At 41.4% G+C, this 24,016-nt stretch overlaps 1 protein-coding gene across 1 annotated transcript in view; it reads right to left on the bottom strand.

Moving 5' to 3' along the window:
- LOC111572159 (CXADR-like membrane protein) overlaps positions 1-24,016 on the bottom strand; it is a 127,117-nt gene that overhangs the window by 13,482 nt on the left and 89,619 nt on the right. Inside the window, 1 exon segment of the mRNA XM_055017294.1 lies at positions 8,958-9,099. Coding sequence (XP_054873269.1) covers positions 8,958-9,099 — 142 coding nt within the window.

Below are 24,016 nucleotides of genomic sequence, written 5' to 3'. Positions count from 1 at the left end.
AGACATCTGCTATTAACCAGGCTTCCTCCAGTTGCAGGTGATCAACCAGCACTTGATACTTAAATAACTCAGCAGCCTCTCAGAGTAAGAGATTCTCCAATGAGATCTTCAGCCGGGCAAACTCACTTGGATCCCGGTGGGAGAAAGTGCAGATGGTAGGTCGCGGCCCATGATAACCTGACTCCAAGGTGAGAGAAGTGTTGCCCCGAAGGGTCCTGCTAGCCTGTGGTGGGGGTATTGGGTTACCACCAGGCTCGTTCCTGTAGCCACCACTATTTCCATAATCCTTTGGCCTGGTGGAAGGAAAGCTGTGCGGTGGCAGCGAAGGCTGAACAGGTCTGAACCAGGGAGTCGATTGGTGAGAAGTCTCAACTGATGGTCTCATAGCAGGAGGAGGATCTGGCAGTGAATGGTAAACCTGTGGCTGGCTCACACGTGGCTTGCCTCCTTCAGGGTTTAGGAGCTCGTACTTAGTCTGACTTGGGTGGTGTAATGCCAGTGGGTCATACGGTTGCCATCCTTCCTCTGATGGGTGTGGCCATGGGGGTGGAGCTGGCCAATCCTCATCTTGATCGCTACCATGCTCAGTTTGGACTGATGATGGGGCTGTATTGCTTGTGGTTCTAGCTTGGTAGCAGGAACAGAAGCAGGACTCTGCATATTCCTGACAGCATCCACTAACTGCCTCATATCCTCTCACAAAGCTCTAAGCTCAACCAAGTCTGATGACATGTGTCACTGTGTCTGCTGAAGGAGTTGCCGCTCACAATGAATGTCATCCAATTCTGCCTTATTATCTGCATATTGAGGTCGGTGCTGCAGCACGTCAGGTAGAGGAGTAGAGTGCTTCTGTAACTGTACCTTAGGATGCTTTCACACCTACGTCTTTTAGTCCGCTTAAAGCGGACTGGAGTCCGCAACACCTGCAAGTACGGTTCGTTTGGGCTGATGTGAAAGCATACCAGATGTTTTTGGTTCGGACTAACGAACCGCACCGAGACCACTTTCGGGAGGTGGTCTCGGTCCGCTTCTACGTGAACTCCAGTTCGGTTTGCTCCTGGTGAGAACACAAACCTGTCTCCATTCGGACCGGCTTGATGGCGCAGCAGACTTTTTGGTCTACGGGAGCTTCCGTAGCTTCCGGGATTTTTCCCTCTTCACGTGCTGCGCCAATCAGCGTACACCTACGTCATCGTAAATGCCTTATTTTGTAAACAGCGCCGCCAAACGACTGGGGGGAGATATAACATTAATTGGAGTAGGTTCAACTGCGAAAACACTGGTGTGAATGCGAACTGAACCAGTTGAAAATAGCAACATTGTAACAACTTTTGGGTCCAAACAAACCACTCTAGCGGACTAACAGGTGTGAAAGCACCCTTAAACTCTCTCTGTGTAGGCCACTTGGGGGCTGGCTGGTTCTCCTGACTGAACTCTTGACTCTCAGCACACTGGCGATGCCCCGCCCCTTAAAGGTCCACAATGACACTAAATCTAACTGAAAGAAATCTAACAATGTATGAACATGAACTAACTTTGGGGCCTTTTCTACAGTATCCAAATATTTATTTTGTGACATTCTAATATATTTATTTTCTGAATTTTCAGAACCCCGCCCTCCATCGGACGATGTCACACAAGAAACACATATTTTCAGAAAGCCAACAAATTTTATTCAACTGCACCAATTCTGTCAAGTGGAGAAGATACAACCAATCGTTGCATCTCAGTCATGATGGAAAATGGCCAAGGGACATTTAAACAAATATTAGCACTGCTGTATGTATGTTTGCTCAGCAGATTTTGTCATATTTCCAGACGACCTACAACAAATCGACAAAAGACACCAAAATGCATGATTGTTTTTTTTTGTTTTGTGTCAAAAAGACATGTTTCCATATTTCCATTTCAAAAAAATTTGGAGACATAGGACTCATTGTACACTCAAGACTGCCATTATACATACATGGTCTTTACAAGTGCATGTAAACTTTCTTCATCACTATCCCTTTTTGAATTCTGAAAAAAATGAAAATTTTCACAACATTCTAATCAATTGGGATGCATTTGTATGTGTGGAGAGAGGTATGGTAAATGGTGTGGGGAAAGATGGTTGATGGGCTATGTAAAGTTGTTGTAGATTTGGCTTATCAACATAGAAGAGAGTAAAGTTTTCTAAGTTTCAGGCTGGCAATGTAGTCTAGCAGTAGTGTGTTTGTTTGTGCATGATAAGCGAGAATAAACAAGTGTAAAGGGCAGAGAGATGTGTATAGTGTTACAGCCCATCCCCTCCTGGTCCCTCAGCTGTTTCCACCTGCTGCAATCTGCAAGCTGGGAGGGTCAGTGAACTGAACTGGTTCCACCTGCGACAGTATATACACAGGTTGCTTTAACCCGTTCTAACCATCGTCTCACTCTCTTCCCTAAAATCCCCATGTCTAATATTTGGTTTGCTTCTACTTTGGTTCCTCACTGGCAACCCTCACACACATGTTTCATTCATTTACTCATGCCCAAGTACAGTAGTTAACTACAACTGTACAATTCTACAATTTAATTTGGCAGACACATTTATCCCAAGTGACATACATCTGAGAGTAGGTACAACTCTAACCAGATTGCTCTAAGCTTTCTGCTCCGCAAGAAGTGGAATGATTGAGGTGTGGTTCTGCTCCTAAGCATCAGCTAAAGTAGTTTTATATTCATTAAAATTGTTTTGTTTTATATAAGAAAAAATAAATACTGCAACCAAAAACTAAATGTAGCTATTGTCATAACAAACAGTGCAATAAACTCATGTGGTCACGTAGTTATCTGTATGAAGTCACAGATCTTCAGTGAAAACACAAAGAAAGGAAGGTGCAACCTGGAGACAGGCCTAGAAAGGGGAGCTCACCAAGAAAGCATCTAACAGCCAAGCCTTGTCCCATGGGGCCTGGTGGGGCACAGTTAGAACAGATGACACAGAACCGCAGTGTGTATATCACTCACAGGGTAGGACACTGGGGTCTAATGTGATACCAGCCAGGCAGCATGCAGTTGCGGACACCCAGGCATGCTGAACCCTGGTGACTTAAAAACTCTGTTGTCTGTGCTTGTCTAATGAACAACAGTTCAGAGAACCTTCTTGGAGTCACTGGGTGGTGTCCTGTAAGGGTTTTGCCCGAGGACTTCATATTTCTTCCGGGGGACTTCAACACTCGTGTGGGAAATGATGGAGCAATCAGGAGGAGGGTGATTGTGTGGAATGGCCTACCTGATCTGAATCCAAGTGTTGTGCTGGTATTGGACTTCATAGTCATGGATTAGCCATAATGAACATCACGTTTGATTATAAGGTGGCTCATGAGTGTACTTGGTACTAGTGTCTCTTAGGACAAAAGCCAATGATCAATGTTGTAGTCATGTCATCAGACAGACACTTAGGTGAAGAGAGGAGCAGAGTTGTCAACTGATCACCAGCTGGTGGTTCAGGTAGATTCAATGGCATTAAAAAGTGCTTGACAGACCTGGTAAACCCAAACGTGTAGTGAAGGTGAAATCAGAGCTTCTCCTGCATCTGTGGCCAGGGTCAGGACAGAGAATCAGAGTGAGTTATCTATGTTCAAAGCTTGCATTTCCAAAGCAGCCTCCTTTGCAGAAGCAGTTTTTAGGAGCTGTGGTCAGATTGTCACTGGTGCCTGTCTTGGTGGCAAGCTGAAACCCTGAAGAAAGTCATTAGGCCAAAGAAGGGCATCTCTCGAGGCAGCAGTTATCAGGGAACCAAAAATACTGCAGCTAAGGCAGTTCTACAAGCAAAACTCTGGAGTTGAAGGAGTTAGGAGAGGCTATGGAGTAGGGCTTTCAGCTGGCCTTAAGGAGATCCTGATGTTTCTCCCTGCTGACGTCTGACGTTACAGTGAGCGTATTGCGTCACTTCCTGTTGTAGCGCTGTGTTGTGTTCTGTGACTGTTGTAGCTTATCCACTCCATCTAATTTGATATTCATTAAATCTGTGTGTAGCGGTAATATTTGAATCGTAACATACACTCGTTTTCTTCACGCACCCTCTCAGTACTTAATTCTAAGTTAATCTGTTATCTCTGTCCGCTAGCCTAGCACTTAGCAGTTAGCATGGCTTCTCCCTCTTACTCTCCTTCGCTTTCCTGCTCAGTGTGTCACATGTTTAGTTACTCCTCTGCCTCCTTTAGTGATAACGATACCTGTAATAAATGCAGTCTGTTTGTAGCTTTGGAGGCGAGGCTCTCTGAATTGGAAGCGCGGCTCCGCACCATGGAAAACACCCCGCTAGCTGTTAGCCAGGCTCCCTTAGCCGGTGCGGACCGCAATAATATAGCTGCTAGTGTAGCTTCTGCTAGCCCTCCCCTAGCAGCTCCCGAGCAGCCGGGAAGTCAGGGTAGCTGGGTGACAGTTCGTAGGAAACGTAGTCCTAAGCTCAAGCCCGCTGTCCCGGCACACCACAAACCGCTTCACGTTTCTAATCGTTTTTCCCCACTCAATGACACACCCGCTGAGAAACCAACTCTGATCATTGGCAGCTCCGTAGTCAGAAATGTGAAGCTAGCGACACCAGCGACCATAGTAAAATGCCTCCCAGGAGCCAGAGCGGGCGACATAGAAGCAAATTTGAAACTGCTGGCTAAAGATAATCGTAAATACAGTAAGATTGTTATTCATGTCGGCGGTAATGACACCCGGTTACGCCAATCGGAGGTCACCAAAGTTAGTGTGGCATCGGTGTGTAACTTTGCCAAAACCATGTCGGACTCCGTAGTTTTCTCTGGACCCCTGCCTGATCTGACAAGCGATGATATGTTTAGCCGTATGGCATCGTTTCGCCGCTGGTCGTCTACGTGGTGTACTGCAAACGACGTTGGCTTTATAGACAATTGGAGCTCTTTCTGGGGAAAACCTGGTCTGATTAGGAGAGACGGCATCCATCCCACGTTGGCTGGTGCAGCTCTCATTTCTAGAAATATGGCTGATTTTATTAGAACTCCTAAAGCATGACAACCCAGAGTTCAGACCAGGATGCAGAGTTGTAGTCTTCCACACCTCTCTGCAGTTTCCTCTCAGCTGTCACCCTCCAGTAAATCACTTAGCTTTATTGAGACTGTGTCTGTCCCCCGACCACCAAAATTCAATAAATTAAGCAAATCAAAACTAAACAAAAGACATAGTAACCATAAAAATCTAATTAAAATTAATACCACTATTTCAACTGAGCGAAGAAACAGGACAATTAAATGTGGTCTGTTAAATATTAGATCTCTCTCGTCTAAATCTCTGTTAGTAAATGATTTGATAACTGATAACCAGATTGATTTGTTCTGTTTGACTGAAACCTGGTTGCAGCAGGAAGAATATGTTAGTCTAAATGAATCAACTCCTACTAGTCATACTAACTGTCATGTTCCTCGAATCACGGGCCGAGGAGGAGGAGTGGCAGCAATTTACCTCTGTAGCTTAAAAATGAACCAGAGACCTAAACCTAGTTACAGTTCATTTGAACATCTTACTCTCAGTCTCTCTCATCCAGATTTAAAAGCTCAGAAACCAGTTTTATTTGTTGTTGTATATCGTCCTCCTGCTCCTTACTCTGAGTTTTTATCTCAATTCTCAGACTTTTTATCTGATTTAGTGCTCAGCTCAGATAAAGTCATTATTGTGGGTGACTTCAACATTCATGTTGACGTGGACAGTGACAGCCTTACGACTGCTTTTAATTCAATATTAGACTCAATTGGGTTTTCTCAACATGTAAATAAACCAACTCATAGTTTTAATCATACCCTTGACCTCGTTCTGACTTATGGCATAGAAATCAAACAGTTAACAGTATTTCCCCGGAACCCTCTTCTTTCTGACCATTTTATGATAACATTTCAATTTACAACAATAGATTGTATAGGAGTTAAGAATAAATATCATTACAGTAGATGTCTGTCTCACAATTCGGTGACTAAATTTAAGGAAATAATACCCTCTCTATTTAGTCCAGCACCACTTACTGATAAAATGGAAGGGAAATATTATAATTTTACCCCCACAGAAGTGGATTATATTGTTAATAATGCTGCAGCCTCACTGCGTACAACACTTGATAGTGTTGCACCTGTAAAAAAGAAAGTTCTATCTCAGAGAGGACCTGCTCCTTGGTATAATTCCCAGCTGCGGACTTTAAAGCAGGCGTCCCGAAAGCTGGAAAGGAAGTGGTACTCCACTAATTTAGAGGAAGTTTATGTAGCTTGGAAAAAAAGTCTAGTAATTTATAAAAAAGCTCTTCGTAATGCCAGGACAACATATTATTCATCTTTAATAGAGGAAAACAAGAACAACCCCAGGTTTCTCTTCAGCACTGTAGCCAGGCTGACAAAGAGTCAGAGCTCTGTTGAAACTTGTATTCCTTTAGCTTTGAGCAGTAACAACTTCATGAGCTTCTTTACAAATAAAATTATTACGATTAGAGAAAAAATTAATCTGGCCCTTCCTGCAAATGTCACAGATGTATCATCGAGTACAGATACTTTAGAATTGGCTGTAAGACCAGATGGATATTTAGAATTTTTCACCCCCATACATCTCTCTGAACTCATTTCAATAGTTTCTACATCCAAACCATCAACATGTCTTTTAGATCCTATCCCAACTAACTAGACTGTTCAAGGAGGCTTCACCTTTAATTAATTCCTCAATGTTAGATCTGATTAATCTCTCTCTAGTAACAGGTTATGTACCACAGGCTTTTAAGGTTGCTGTAATCAAACCTTTACTTAAAAAGCCCACTCTAGATCCAGATGTTTTAGCCAACTATAGACCAATTTCCAACCTCCCATTTCTCTCTAAAATTCTGGAAAGAACAGTTGCAAATCAATTATATGAACATTTACAAATGAATAGCCTGTTTGAAGAGTTTCAGTCAGGCTTCAGAGTGCATCATAGCACAGAAACAGCTCTGGTGAAAGTTACGTTGCTATGAGACCTTCTCATAGCGTCAGATAATGGACTGGTCTCTATACTTATTTTATTGGACCTTAGTGCAGCATTCGATACAATCGACCACAAACTTTTATTACAGCGACTAGAACATTCTATTGGCATTAAAGGGACAGCACTGGACTGGTTTAAATCCTACTTATCAGACAGGTTCCAGTTTGTGCATGTCAACAATGACTCTTCTGAGCATACTAGGGTTAATCATGGAGTTCCTCAGGGTTCTGTCTTAGGACCAATACTGTTCACATTATACATGCTTCCCTTAGGCAACATTATTAGGAAGCACTGTATTAATTTCCATTGTTATGCTGACGACACTCAATTGTATTTATCTATGAAGCCAAATGAAACTAATCAGCTAGCTAGACTGCAAGATTGTCTTAAGGACATAAAGACCTGGATGACCTATAATTTCTTACTACTAAATTCAGACAAGACTGAAGTCATTGTATTTGGCCCCAAACATCTTAGAGAATTGCTTTCAAAGCATATAGTTACTCTGGATGGCATTACATTGGCCTCCAGTACTGGAGGAACCTCGGTGTTATCTTTGACCAGGACATGTCCTTTAACTCGCACATAAAACAAATCTGTAGGACTTCCTTTTTCCACCTGAGAAATATTGTGAAAATCAGGAACATCCTGTCTCAGAGTGATGCAGAAAAACTAGTCCATGCATTTGTTACTTCTAGGCTTGACTACTGTAATTCCTTATTATCAGGTTGTCCCAATAGCTCTCTGAAACATCTACAGCTGATCCAAAACGCTGCAGCCAGAGTACTGACGGGAGTTAGCAAGAGAGATCATATTTCTCCTATATTGGTTTCTCTTCATTGGCTCCCTGTTAAATCTAGAATAGAATTCAAAATCCTTCTTCTGACATATAAAGCTCTTAACAACCAATCTCCATCATATCTTAAAGATCTGACAGTACCATATTACCCTAGCAGAACTCTTCGCTCTCAGACTGCAGGCTTACTTGTTGTTCCTAGAATCTCTAAAAGTAGAATGGGAGGCAGAGCCTTCAGTTATCAGGCACCTCTCCTGTGGAACCAGCTCCCAGTTTGGGTTCGGGAGGCGGACACCCTCTCTACTTTTAAGACCAGGCTTAAAACCTTCCTTTTCGACAAAGCTTATAGTTAGGGCTGACTGGGTGACCCTGACGGGGTGAGCTGGTGTTTTCATTTGCACAACTGACTTCCCCTCTTGACGTCCCTTTAGTTTGCCCCTAGTTATGCTGCTATAGGCCTAGGCTGCTGGGGAACCTCTCTGGATGCACTGAGCCCTTCTCTAACTACCTATGTATTTACTACATATACCATTATTGCATTACATTCACTCTGTTTCTTTCTGTGTCCTTTCTCCGAGTGTCCCTGGTCCCAGAGCTGGATGCTGGATGCTTCAGATGTGTGGCTGTGTTTTATGGTCCTTGTGTCCCACCCCGCCACCCCTCTATCTGTATCCCTCTATCTCTACCTCTACCCCTCTATCTCTACCTCTCTACTTCTTCTGTCCCTCTCAACCCGCCCGGCCAGCAGGCAGATGGGTCCCCCCACATTAGAGCCGGGTTCTGCTCGAGGTTTTTTTCCCTGTTAAAAGGGTGTTTTCCTTGCCACTGTCGCCTTTTGGCTTGCTCTGGGGGTCAGGCATATGGGTTCTGTAAAGCGTCTCGAGACAATTTGACTGTAATTGGCGCTATATAAATAAAATTGAATTGAATTGAATAGAATTTTTGAGATCAGAGTAAGAATCATAATGCTCACATTCTCAACCTTACTTTGAAGATATTAGTGCAAAGTGAATAGGCAGTCAGAGACAAGAATTTTCTGATTATGGTACCATATATAGTAGCAAATATTGTTAATGTTTTTTTTAGGATGTGACTATAACAGCTCATGTCGGGGTTATTACTAGTTGTGAGTGGTTATGACTTAGAGACAGAGTTTCTCTCTATTGTCTACCTGATTTCATTTGGAGTCTCTTCTTCTTCATATTTCTTCATCTCCTTTTTGCGGAGCACCAACCAGATGATGAGGATGACAAGGAGGACACCAAAGGACACACCGACCACTGTCCCTGCTACCACGCCCATTCCCCTGACATCTACAGACCACAAAGATGACAAAGCACACATACACAAACAGTTGTTCAAGAAAGAGCATGCTGACACTGAAGTTAAAAGTTGCGTTATTTTAAAATTAAGAAGTAAAATAGTTTGAAATAATACTTTTCTGTGCATTTTCACAAGTTGTCCTTCATGTCCAATAAATTATAAATGTCACACCTTTATCTGCAGACTGACTTTCTGTCTTTAGAGTTCCAGGAGCTTGGTATTGCGTCAGGTGTGGTGATTGCAAATAAGAGCAATATCATTTTATCACAGCAAAGAAAAAAATTATGTGCAGCCTGTGGAGAAGCTGCTGGTTGATGTTTCATCAACAGGAAAAGGCAGGAACGCCTGCATACATTTATCCATCCATTAATACACACCACTTTATCCCAGCTGACTTAGGGCGAAGGCAGGGGACACCCTGGACAGGTCACCATTCTATCACAGGGCTACACAGAGAGACAAACAAGTACACTGACATTCACACCTACGGACAATTTAAAATTATCAATTAACCTCAGCATGTTTTTGGACCGGTGAAAACCCACACATGCACAGGGAGAATATAAAAAAACTCCATACAGAAAGATCGTAGGCCCAGGCCGGGATGCGAACCGGGTGCAAGCTCTTCTAGCTGTGAGGCGACAAGTGCTAGCCACTTAGTCAGCCACTGTGCAGCCTGTCCTGCACACATATATATATACATATATTAGTGCTGTCAAAGGATTAAAAATTTTAATCAGATTAATCACAGGGTTGCTGTGGATTAATTTTGATTAACCCTGATCAAATATTCATTTTTAATCTATATTAATCGAGTTTCATTTTGCATAAGCAAACAGGCTCAAGAAAGAAGGGAATATATACATGCACTGAAGGTGTTTATTAATCACTTTTAAAGGATCAATTTATAAACCCTGACTAACGTATGCTTCGCGTTAATGTGGTACTTTAAACTGGAAGTGCTTCGTTGAACAGAAATCTCCTTCCTGCAGAGTGTGCATATTACTGTATGTCAGTTGACTCTTCCATCTTGGTTTTTTTTGTATTCAAATTTCCCACCGAGAGGGCCAAAGTGCTGTTAAGTAGGGCACGACCGATATGGATTTTTTGAGGCCGATTTCAATTTCAATATTTGGCAGAAAAAAATTCTGATAACTGATTAATCAGCCGATTAATTTAGAAAATATGTAATGAATAAAATTACTTCTTTTTTGGTCCCTTAACACTTACAATAACAAAGTTTAATTACGAGCAGAACATTTTACTGTTTTGCAATACTTTGTCCTGTAGTATTTATTTAACTTTACAACAGAAAGGGATTTTCAAGTATAAAAACATGCACCAAAGCATTAAACCTCTGGGCAATTATATAACCTTAAAAAAAGAGTCAATCTATAAATGAGTTATGAAATTCATCTTGTTTTGTACTTATTGTTACTGCAAATTAGAGGTAGGTTATATATATATATATATATGCTGTCTATAAGCAACATAATGAGTGAAGTTACTGGCAAAACATTATTTATGCAGCCCTCTGATGCTCTTTAATGTTAAATGACATTTTCTCTATTATTTTCTTTGCCATGAACTCATGACCCATATGAACCAAAACAAAAACCAGACGCATTTCTCAAATGTCAAAACATGTCATCTTTGATAGAGTTGCACTTTAAACATATAATGGTCACAAATAGTCTGACACTAACGTTACTCCATAACAACACACACAGTGAGTTGCTCTTACAGCCTGTGTCATGTTATAGTATTTTCTGACCAAGTAAAACTAAGAGTGACATGACATCATGATGGTTGCTGAAGACAGACAGTAATGTTGATCATTTCAACTTTAACTTTTTCTCTTAACTGAAATGGGAGACATGTTGAGTCATTGTTAATTTCACAACATTGTTATGAACTTGCCTGTTGGCTCAGCCCACTCCTGTAATGTTGCCTGGCTGTAGCTTAATCCTGTACCTTACTGAGAGGACAGCGGTGACGACTGAGGACTGAATGGAGTCAGAGCTCCATGCACTGGACAAACGGCGCAAGGACATCATTCTGCACGACTCTGAACCTTAACAGCATTTACTATTTTCTGAGAAATTAAGAATATATCGGTGTTTAATCTGCAAAACTCCGGCCGATGATGATTATTTTGAAAAAGGCTATAATCGGCGGATTTAATCAGCTGGCTAATAAATCAGTTGGGCCCTACTGTTTAGCGTCTTCCATTTGGAATTGCTTGGTTCTGCCACTACCAGAACTGCCCATTTGTGCATGTACAACGGCATGCGCGACGGTAAATCTGCTTGGACAAACTACTCGAAATGCGTTGCCAGAGACGTTTCAGGGATTTTGAGTCATTCTATGCTGCACATGCATTAACTGTGTTAAAATTTTAAATCAGATTAATCATGATCAGGGATTAATCTGCATTAACACTATATTGCCAAAAGTATTCGCTCACCCATCCAAATAATCAGAATCAGGTGTTCCAATCACTTCCATGGCCACAGGTGTATAAAATCAAGTACCTAGGCATGCAGACTGCTTTTACAAACATTTGTGAAAGAATGGGTCACTCTCAGGAGCTCAGTGAATTCCAGCATGGAACTGTGATAGGATGCCACCTGTGCAACAAATCCAGTCATGCCATTTCCTCGCTCCTAAATATTCCAGTCAACTGTCAGCTGTACTATAAGAAAGTGGAAGTGTGTGGGAACGACAGCAACTCAGCCACAAAGTGGTAGGCCACGTAAACTGACGGAGCGGGACCAGCGGATGCTGAGGCGTATAGTGCGAAGAGGTCGCCAACTTTCTGCAGAGTCAATTGCTACAGACCTTCAAACTTCATGTGGCCTTCAGATTAGCTCAAGAACAGTGCACAGAGAGCTTGATGGAATGGGTTTCCATGGCCGAGCAGCTGCATCCAAGCCATACATCACCAAGTGCAATGCAAAGCGTCGGATGCAGTGGTGTAAAGCACACCACCATTGGACTCTAGAGCAGAGAAGACGCATTCTCTGGAGTGACGAATCGCGCTTCTCCATCTGGCAATCTGATGGACGAGTCTGGGTTTGGCGGTTGCCAGGAGAATGATACTTGTTGGACTGCATTGTGCCAAGTGTAAAGTTTGGTGGAGGGGGGATTATGGTGTGGGGTTGTTTTTCAGGAGCTGGGCTTGGCCCCTTAGTTCCAGTGAAAGGAACTCTGAATGCTTCAGCATACCAAGACATTTTGCACAATTCCATGCTCCCAACTTTGTGGGAACAGTTTGGAGCTGGTCCCTTGCTCTTCCAACAGGACTGTGCACCAGTGCACAAAGCAAGGTCCATAAAGACATGGATGACAGAGTCTGGTGTGGATGAACTTGACTGGCCTGCACAGAGTCCTGACTTCAATCCGATAGAACACCTTTGGGATGAATTAGAGCGGAGACTGAGAGCCAGGCCTTCTCGTCCTACTTCAGTGTGTGACCTCACAAATGCGCTTCTGGAAGAATGGTCAAAAATTCCCATAAACACACTCCTAAACCTTGTGGCCTTGTGGACAGCCTTCCCAGAAGAGTTGAAGTTGTTATAGCAGCACAGGGTGGACCGACATCATATATTGAACCCTATGGATTAGGAATGGGATGTCACTTACATTCATATGCGATTCAAGGCAGGTGAGCAAATACTTTTGGCAATATAGTGTATATATATATATATATATATATATATATATATATATATATATATATATATATATATATATATAATATATATATATTACTTTTGCTTTGAAAATAAGAGAAAGGTACGGTGGCCGAGGGGTGCAAATGCAGCACAAAAATGGAACGCCCTGCAAGAGACAAAAACACCCACAAAAAAAAATGCTACAAGATAGAAAACACATACAAAAGAGAAATGCTGCAGGAGACATAACACCTACCAAAATGAAACCCACTTCACAAGAGAAAAGGACTACAAACAGGAACGCGCTTCACAAGAGAAACGGACTGCAAACAGGAACGCGCTTCACAAGAGAAACGGACCACAAAACAGAAACGCATTCCAAAACAGAAATGCACTGCAAAACAGAAACGCGCCACAAATAGGATAACACAATGGAGGGGATTCCACAACAGAAGTGCTCCAGGTCACTAGATGGCAGAGCTGAGTTTCAACACCAGAAACAGATGAATAAGAAAGTTGAAGTTGGAGGGAGAGACTACTCGAAAAGGTATACTTTTCTCTTTCCTACATTTTTACGTGTCTCTCAGATGTTGCTGTGAAAATACTTGTGTAGGTATAGTTGATTTACATAGCTGATTTTAGTGGGGTTGAGATTGTGAGTACTGTAACTAACATTATGGGACACACCAGGTGTGTGTGTTGCATTCATTTTAGTTTACATTCATTTAATTTAATCACTTTATGTGTTTTTGAAGCAGTCCACAATTATCAATGCTTCTCTTCTAGACTGCCATGTCCCATGCGCGAGTCGTCCAGGTACCTTGTTAAATACCTGGTGTGTCCCAGAAATTAATGTTTGTTACAGTAACGTTAACATTACAAATTCACTTCTCACAACCCCTAGCCCATTAAAATCAGCTGTGTAAATCAGCAAAACCTACGCAAGTATTTTCACAGCAGCATCTGAGGGCCACATGTAAAAACTTAGGAAAGAGAAAAGTATACCTTTTCAAGTTGTCTCTCCAATTTCAGTAAGATTTAAACAACTTTGAGCCATGTATTAGACCACTCTAAGCCACAAGTTGGAGTGGGAAAGCCACGGCAAGCTGCGGATCAGGAACACCAGGACAAAATGCGGATCAGGAACACCAGGACAAGCTGCGGACTGCGAACACTACAACGTGCAGCAGAGAGGTGTCACTCCACGGAGTGGTGTTACTCCGCAGAGGGCCCTGCAGCTCCCTACTGGCTCCAACTTGTTTAATCCACCTATACCATGGTCCCAGAAAACTGAAAACATTAAAACAAATATTGAATGATTTTCTAAACTTGCTAAATGTGCTTAAGTATAGAAACATTTCTTTGTTGTTCTACTACTTTTGTTTTTAGGTGTTAGCAAAAAATGTAAAGAGAAATAGAGAGGCCCCATAATGTTTTTTTTAAATTCACAACCCAAAAAACAATGAATAAATATTTCTATTCTTTTTTTTGTAGGTGTTTTGTCTCTTGAAGCATTTATCTTTAGTGTGTTTCTGTTTCGTAGTGCGTTTCTGTTTGCAGTGCGTTCCTGTTTGCAGTCTGTTTCTCTTATGAAGTACGTTTCTGTTTCATTTTGGTGGGTGTTATGTCTCCTGCAGCATTTCACTTTTGTAGATGTTTTCTAGCTTGCAGCATTTATTTTTTGTGGGCGTTTTTGTCTCTTGCAGGGCGTTCCGTTTTTGTGCTGCGTTTGCACCCCTCGGCCACCGTAGAAAGGTATGTCTGCAGAGCCGGAGGCTGCACCGAGAGGGCTGCACGGAGAGAGCTGCACGGAGAGGGATGCACACTTCTGGTTGCACATTTCGAGCATTTTTTTAATAAGTTACCACAATAGATGGCCACTTTAGTGCACAACTTACGGTTTAAGTGCAGAACTTAAAGGATGATTTCACTCAAAATATTCTTACAATGTAAAAGATTTTTTTCAAGGAGTATTCCACTTTCATTTTAGCCCAAGTAAGTTAATCTACAGAGCCGGAGGCTGCAGTTTCAGGACCACATCGAGTATTCCACACAAAGTACTATTTCATATCCTACCTAAGATTTTAAAGGTTTAATTCACCCAATTAGCACTTATTACAATATCATGACTGGGTTGCTGAGACTTGTGTGAAGCAACATGAAATTTATACGTCTTTTCTCATTTCGTTTCGAGCCATGCTTTTATTCTGAAGGAGGTGTGCACCGATACATGGAAGCGAAGAATTCTGTGAGCGCCGTGAAATTGTTGGTTGTCATTTGATGAAGTTCCTAATAAAGATGCGGTGGTTATACCTGTTCTATGAAGAAGCCTGGAATTAATTCCTAAACTTGCATTTGGACAAATTAAGTAATTATCAGGTAAAATAATAATGGAATCATCTGTAATGGCCTTTGTGGAGTCTAGATCTCAAACAGAGTCTGAAAGGTTGGAAAGAGACAAAACACAAGGACAACTCTGAAGATATATATATATATATATATATATATATATATATATATATATTTTTTTTTAACACAATAATATGAAAAAAATAAAAGCTGAACACACACACACACACACCCACACAGACACACAAAAGTAAGTGAAGTCTATGACTCCCGCTGCAAATCCTCTGATCTCACTTCCTCCTGATAGAGACACACAGACAGACATTAATAAGCATAAGTAGATATAGCACTGATATATCTGATAAACTGTACATATTTCACTTATTTGCTTTGGTAAAATATATTTTATTTTTAACATTTCATGCCAATATACCTCCTTTTGAAATGAGCACCACTTACCAACTGAACAGTCTGCCTTCTTTCTTCAGGTCTTTTTTAATCCTTTGACAAAATTCCTCCACTTCACTGAAAGAGACAACATTATCACTGCAGGCTTGACAGAAATACTGGTATCACTTGAAAAGGATACATTCACAAACACTGGTATGCTTTAACGAAGGTGGCAACTATTTGTATTAGTAAACAGTTAAAAAACAAAAACATTTTAGTGCATTGTGTATATTTTTTAAAAAAAAAATACATCCATTACCCTTACCTTTGATGGTAACCTGGACCACTGAAGAAGACCTGCCCAGCCTCATGCAGGGATATATTGTCCTGCATAGACAGGCCATATATGATGGCCTACCAAAAGAAAACGGTTCATTTTTAAACAATATAATTTACATATACCATTTTACAGCAGAGCAAGCCACGTTAGACAGGCACATGCACAAATAGTGCCATGAAAAATGTGCTATTTATTTAGCCTATAAAAGTGCAGGAGCACAAACATGTATAATTATATTACATGGCAAAGCCTATCTCCGGAAAGAGAACATCACAGATGAACAGCACTTCATCTGTGAAGCTCAGTTGTGTTGGTATTCTGTGCAGTACAGTCTTTAAGAATGCAAAAAGCTTGTCCTGTTGTTTCTCACTGTCCAGGTAGACAGGCATCTGGCAAAAAGACTTCTGATGAATCCAAGTAGAGCGTTTGCCACTAAGTACATCCTGAGGGTAAACCAAAGTACAGAAACAATGAATTTCTGGAACTCAGATATCCTTTTGAAACACAGCCAAAAAGTGTTCTGTCCACTGATAATATTACTAACAAAGGCCCTAAGTGAAGCAGCAGAATGGGCAATGATAATCATTGCAGCATGTGGTGCATCTGTTCAACATAGGGAGAGATCTCCCTTGTTGAATTGTTATGTGCATCTTCAAATAAAGAGAAATTGAACATTTTCAGATCATTTTGCGAACATAAATGAACAAAAATCAAGTTTAATCTGGGAGGTGGACCAATACAATACATTAAAATTTTCTGTCTTAGATTCAATCTGTGTAATGATGTAACTTCATACAGGCTGTACAGTAGACAGAGTAGATGAGGTAAAGGAGTGAAGGATAAGCCGATATCAAAACTGAGCATTAAAAATACTAAATGTCTCACCATCACAAAAAAATGTGATCATGAAAAGTCTAATTATCAAGAAAATGTACTTTCACTATTTAACCTTTTTCACAGCAGAAATTTGAACTGGTCACAGGTGGAAAAACTAATAACCGACGTCCATAAAGGTTCTTGGTAAACTATGCCAGAGAACCAGTAGAACACCAGCAGTTCTAACAGGAATCCACGAAATGATACACCTTTGATTTAAATTGGAACCAGTTCAGATACCTGCAACTTTATTAACATCATTAAACCTGTAAAATTGTTAGTATTAAACACTTACACTGAAGGTTGTTGTTGTTGTATATATATATATATATATATATATATATATATATATATATATATATATATATATATATATATATATATATATATATACATACAGGTGCTGGTCATATAATTAGAGTATCATGAAAAAGTTTATTTATTTCAGTAATTCTGAAAACTGATATATTTCAAGTGTTTATTTCTCTTAATTTTGATGATTATACCTGAATACTAACGGAAATCCCAAATACAGTATCTCAGAAAATTAGAATACTGTGGAACGGTTCAACACTGAAGACACCTGGTGCCACACTCTAATCAGCTAATTAACTCAAAACACCTGCAAAGTCCTTTAAATGGTCTGTCAGTCTAGTTCTGTAGGCTACACAGTCATGGGGAAGACTGCTGACCTGACAGTTGTCCAAAAGACGACCAATGACACCTTGCACAAGGAGGGCAAGACACAAAAGATCATTGCTAAAGAGGCTGGCTGTTCACAGAGCTCTGTGTCCAAGCATATCAATAGAGAGGCGAAGGGAAGGAAAAGATGTGGTAGAAAAAGTGTACAAGCAACAGGGATAACGGCACCCTGGAGAGGATTGTGAAATGAAACCCATTCAAAAATGTGGGGGAGATTCACAAAGAGTGGACTGCAGCTGGAGTCAGTGCTTCAAGAACCACAACGCACAAACGTATGCAAGACATGGGTTTCAGCTGTCGCATTCCTTGTGTCAAGCCACTCTTGAACAAGAGACAGCGTCAGAAGCGTCTCGCCTGGACTAAAGACAAAAAGAATTGGACTGCTGCTGAGTGGTCCAAAGTTATGTTCTCTGATGAAAGTAAATTTTGCATGTCCTTTGGAAATCAAGGTCCCAGAGTCTGGAGGAAGAGAGGAGAGGCACAGAATCCACGTTGCTTGAGGTCGAGTGTAAAGTTTCCACAGTCAGTTATGGTTTGGGGTGCCATGTCATCTGCTGGTGTTGGTCCACTGTGTTTTCTTAGGTTCAAAGTCAACGCAGCCGTCTACCAGGAAATTTTAGAGTATTTCATGCTTCTTGCTGCTGACCAACTTTATGGAGATGCAGATTTCATTTTCCAACAGGACTTGGCACCTGCACACAGTGCCAAAGCTACCAGTACCTGGTTTAAGGACCATGGTATCCCTGTTCTTAATTGGCCAGCAAACTCACCTGACCTTAACCCCATAGAAAATCTATGGGGTATTGTGAAGAGGAAGATGCGATACGCCAGTCCCAACAATGTAGAAGAGCTGAAGGCCACTATCAGAGCAACCTGGGCTCTCAAAACACCTGAGCAGTGCCACAGACTGATCGACTCCATGCCACGCTGCATTGCTGCAGTAATTCAGGTAAAAGGAGCCCCAACTAAGTATTGAGTGCTGTATATGCTCATACTTTTCATGTTCATACTTTTCAGTTAGCCAACATTTCTAGAAATCCTTTTATGTATCGGTATTAAGTAATATTCTAATTTTCTGAGATACTGAATTTGGGATTTTCATTAGTATTCAGGTATTCATCAAAATTAAGAGAAATAAACATTTGAAATATATCAGTCTGTGTGTAATGAATGAATATAATATACAAGTTTCACTTGTTGAATGGAATTACTGAAATAAATTTTTTCATGATATTCTAATTATGTGACCAGCACCTTTATAGTGTTTCCTCTAGGATTTTTTTCAGCTGCGGCGGCAGGCTGTCCAGGAGCCATGGTGACATAAACAAATGGCATTTGACTGCAGATTTTACTTGTACAATCTATTTATTGAATGGCCAGTTGAAAATAGCTTTTTAAAGGCTGAATGTCTTTTAAAAAAATAAAAATTTGAACAAGCTCATCTGAAAATGCAGTCAGCAGTTACATCATGGAGTGTAGATATTAGCTTAATGCTATCAATTCGTTTACTCACATTAGCGACAGAGTTGGCACCTGGCCCAATAAACTTAAGCTACCAATATGTTACGTAACGTTTGCTGGCCGTCAATATTTTGCAAATGCCTATTTAACTTAACTAATCTATTATCAGTTATCTTAAGCAAATCAATCTTTCTCTGGTAAGTCGCTGCACTATTTTCCAAGACGACAGTCCTCTGACTCTCTGACCTGGTGTCTGGGTGCTTGACATGACATCACTTTCAAGGCCGCGGTCTCGCGAGTCATTAACGTATTAACCCCTCAAAGAGTAGATACTGAGCAAGATAGTTATCTGTCTGTAGTTTACCTTACTAATGAGTACCCGACAGTGCAGCACTCTGCTGTGAAGGTGGAGACATGTGGCGGTGGTGTATTTGCGACATTTGAAGGAGCAGTGGCTAGGATTTAGGAATAGCGGCCCGCCGCTTCTAAATCAATGTAAACACTGTATATATATATATATATATATATATATATATATATATGTATATGTATATGTATATGTATATGTATATGTATATATATATATATGTATATGTATATGTATATGTATATATATATATATATATATATATATATATATATATATATATATATATTAGTGGTGGGAAGCAATTAAAAAATTTAATCTAATTAATTACAGGCTTTGTAATTAATCGCAATTAATTGCAGTTTTGTCAACTAGCAATATTTAACACAAGTGAAGTTTTTCAATTCAAATAAAATTGTGCTTGACAGTTGAATGAATAGACATATACGTGTTTATAATTTAGAATTTATTTAAAAAAAGGAAAATGGGACATATAGAAAAAAGTAATTTTGATGACTTAAAGCCTGAATTTAGTTGTTTTTTCCACTGTGTGGCACATAAAATCAGCATATGTAGTTCAAGGAGCTTCAGAAAGTAGAAAATCCAGAGATTCATTCTGTTTTCATCTTTTCTGGGTCTGATAAATGGTGTAATTTTGATGGTTCTTTTATAGGAATATCAGTTTTTATTTATGTAATTTTTTTTATGAACAAAAAGTTTATAATGAAGTTATTAAAAGACAGATATTTTTGTTGTTTAGGTTATTCCTCCTCCAAGGAGGCAGAGCCTTGATGGAGTAAAAACTTAAACCACAAAAATGTTTCATTTCTATTTATCTGCATTTTTCATCTGTTTGCTACATTCACAGATTACTGCAAATCTAAGTGCAATTATAGCGATTTTATTCAACATTTTAAGACTTTCTGTAAACTCAAGCACTGTCTAGAAAAGTGGTCTATTATGGGATGGCTACACCATTAGCCATTAGCATGACTCGTAGCTAACGTTAGCTCTGGTGCAAACAGCAACATGTTTTACATTGAGGAGATACCGTCGGCTTGAAGTGTTGCAGTGATCAGAAAACTCTGTTGTACAATTTGCACACAACCAGGCTTTTATCCAAGCTGCCATCGGGAAGATTTTTAAAAGAAAACTTTCTGCACAGTCTCGTCTTCCTTCACTGTTCACCACAGTGCCTGACTTCACTCAGTACTTCCTGTGCTTCTTCTTCATGGCTACAAACAGACTTTAGGTTCATTACCGCCACCTACTGGGCTGGAGTGTTCATCAGAGTTACCGGTGTGCCAGAAATGAGGGAACTGAGGAGGGTGCAATTAATAGCGTTATTATTAGTTTTAACGCGTTATTTTCGCTGTAATTAATTAATAGAAATTAACGTGTTAAGGTCCCAGCCCTAAAATATATATATATATATATATATATATATATATATATATATATATATATATATATATATATATATATATATATATATATATATATATATATATATATATGTCTGAAAGCCTATTTGGACAGTGCTGGGATATCCGAGATGTGCTTGAACGCCTCTCACACTCATCTCACGTGAACTGTGCCTGCATGCAGAGAGGCAGGAAGAGGAAGAAGGACGGTAACGCACTCTCCATTGGTGACGTTGTCTTAATCATTGATCCCCAACTTCCCCGAGCATCGTGGCCTGTAGGACGGGTCACCGGGGCCCATCCAGGAGCAGATGGACGCATCCGAACTGCCAGTGTTCAAGTGAAGGATCGTACCTACTTTCGTCCAGTTGCCTGGCTCATCCTGCTCCCAGCACTTGAGGACAAGGATGAAGAAGATGCCACCAAATAGACTTTCTTCTACTCTTTCAACTGCCCTGCGGACAGTTGGGGGCGGCCTTGTCTGAAAGCCTATTTGGACAGTGCTGGGATTTCCGAGATGCGCTTGAACGCCTCTCACACTCATCTCACGTGAACTGTGCCTGCATGCAGAGAGGCAGCGCGATGATCAGCTGTTCCTGCTCCAGGAGGATGGATGCTGCCACGGTGAACTGTTTTTCCTAGTTTATGTGCGTTATATGGACAAAAGTAAGTTTAATAATGCTGTTGCATGTTTCTGGGACTTTGTGATGAACACTGGTTAGTTTATTGAGTGCTAAGTTTTCCTTTGTTGTTTGCATGCTTAATTAGTAGTTCACAATGTTATAGCCTTATGTCATGCCTGGTCTGTATTGTCATCGTAGCAATCATAACTATAAACATAAATAAGGCCAAACTTAATATTCTTAGGCTAATGTTATTTTACCGTTATTAGCTTATTATTTCATGGCTTATTTTGAAACCACTATTCTAATTGTATATTATTTCTTTCTGTTTTTTCCTGTTTAGACCACACACACACACACACACACACACACACATAAACACACACCCACATCAGTGTAACAAACTCATCCTCAATCAATCACCATTCTGTGCTGTGGAAATAAAGCTGTTTAAAGGATTCTCTGACCGGAGTTCATCTGTAGTGTTCCCAACCCTAAACCACCCTATAACCTATCCATACTTTACATTGGTCCTTCAAGCCGGATTAGGGTTTCCACGACACTATGGAGACAGCATCTGATGATCAGCATCACGAGTCATCCGCCCGACCCAAGAGGGATCATCGTCCACCCCAGCATTTGGCCCAATATGACGTCACTCTTCTGCCCTCACAGAAGCCTAATGCCCAAGCCTCCTCGACCACTGTAGGACCACCCGGCCAGGCTATATCAACCAAAGCTAAGAGTTTGACAAGCTATCAGTCATCTGCACACTCACGACGGTCCTCTCGCTCATCATACGGACTCCAACTGCTTCAAAGTTCACATGATCTCCAAGCAGCTGCACTGGAGGAACAGATCAAAGAATTGGAGCTTGCAGACCTACAACAGGAAATAGAGGAGGAAAGGAAAGCTGACTTGGAGGCTGCAGCGTTGGATGCTCAAGCCAGAGAGGGACAGCGGCTACAAGAGGAAGCTCATCTGGCTAAGGAGAGAATAGCTAAAGAGATGGGATGCCGTAGACGCTTGCAGAAGCTGGAGAAAGAGGTACACATTGCCAGCCTTGTCAAATCCTACTGGACAGAGGCTGAAGAGGATGCTTTGTCTACCGTGTCAGCTCCCGCCACATTCTCCAAGCTACCACAGCCATTACATTCCATCCAACAGTCATCTCCCAGGCCTATGGTTCTCACGCAGCATCCAGCAGTACCACAGCAGAATCCAGCACCAGCTCAGGTACCACCTCCTGCCACTGTTGCTATCACACAGCCTTTAGCGCCGATAGCTAATCCCGTCACAAGTGCCCAGATCACTGTTACTGTCACCACAGCTCCTTCTGCTGTACCCGTCTCAGTACCCCCACCCGTTCCTGTCTTATCTGCAGGTCAATATCGTCCTGTCCTCCCTACATCCAGTTACAATGCGACCACTGCGCAGGCATCTGGAGTGCCACAGACAACGCGGTCTGTTGTCACAACTAGTTACCCCTCTCAATACCTACAGTTTCCAGTTATGAGCACTGGAGTGAATATGCCACCACAAGCAGATACAGTGACTCCACCTCCTCCTACGGTGCAATATACTCCACCAACCTTACCAGCTGTTGCCTCAGTCCCAGAGGCACCACAGTGGACCTACCCAGGAATGGAGACTCTGATTGCTACATCGTATGGCATCCCCAAACCGACACTTCCCCTCTTTGAGAGCGGCAAAGAGAGCGATTTCGCACTTCTGAAGATGGCGCTCGACAACTTGATGAATAGTCACCCTCATCTTAGTGAACACTATAAATATCAAGTTCTCCTCAGTCAGCTTAAACTCCCAAGTGCTCTACAGTTGGCCAAATCATATATGTATGACCCAGCTCCTTACACAGTTGCCCTGGGTGCTCTTCAGGACAAATACGGTCAGCCGAGACAACTGGTCTAAAGTGAACTTGGAGCCATTCTCAACTCCCCAGCTATCAAGTCAGGAGATGCAGAAGCTTTTGACTCTTTTGCCCTCTCAGTGCAGTCACTCATTGGTATGCTGCGGACCTTAGAGGGACCTGTTGGATACGAGCTGAGATGTGGTTCCCATGTCGACCGTCTTTTGAGCAAAATGTCTCCTGCTCACAGAGATGGATTTGTGGAATATTGTCTGGTGCGCGGCATCCTGCAGCCAGGTTCTGAGCTCACCTATACCCTGCCTGATCTTGCTGCGTGGCTCCAGATGAAAGCTCAAGCCAAGCGCCTTGCCAGCAGAGCTACGCTCCTCTACAACTCCACAGGGTCTACACCTCTTAAGAGAGAACAGCATAGTTTTAAGACCAAAGGCAAGTCAGCATCCATCTTCCACTGCTCTGGGGAGACAACCACCAACAAAGAGACTACTCTGCCAAAGTCCCAGACTTTTAAACCCAGTCCTTATTGCCCATTCTGCAACAATAAGGAGCACTACCTTAACTCATGCTCTGACTTCAAGAAGCTGTCTACTGCAGAGGTTAAGCAGTGGATCCAGGAGGGAGGCAGATGTTGGAAATGCGGCTGCGGCCACAAAGTTACAGCCTGCACGCTCAACCGCCCATGTAAGACATGTAAGGAGCAACATCTCACAATCTTGCATGACATTATTCAAGAGTCATCCCAGAAAGTGCTGATGGTTAGTCATCAGAAACCTACTGTCTACATTGAGCAGCCACGAAGCCCGCAAAGAGTTC

The sequence above is a fragment of the Amphiprion ocellaris genome, chromosome 14 (genome assembly GCF_022539595.1).
Source record: "Amphiprion ocellaris isolate individual 3 ecotype Okinawa chromosome 14, ASM2253959v1, whole genome shotgun sequence".
Taxonomy (NCBI): Eukaryota; Metazoa; Chordata; class Actinopteri; family Pomacentridae; genus Amphiprion; species Amphiprion ocellaris.
The sequence above is the reverse complement of the archived record's forward strand: the minus strand, read 5'-3'. Positions and strand labels throughout refer to the sequence as shown.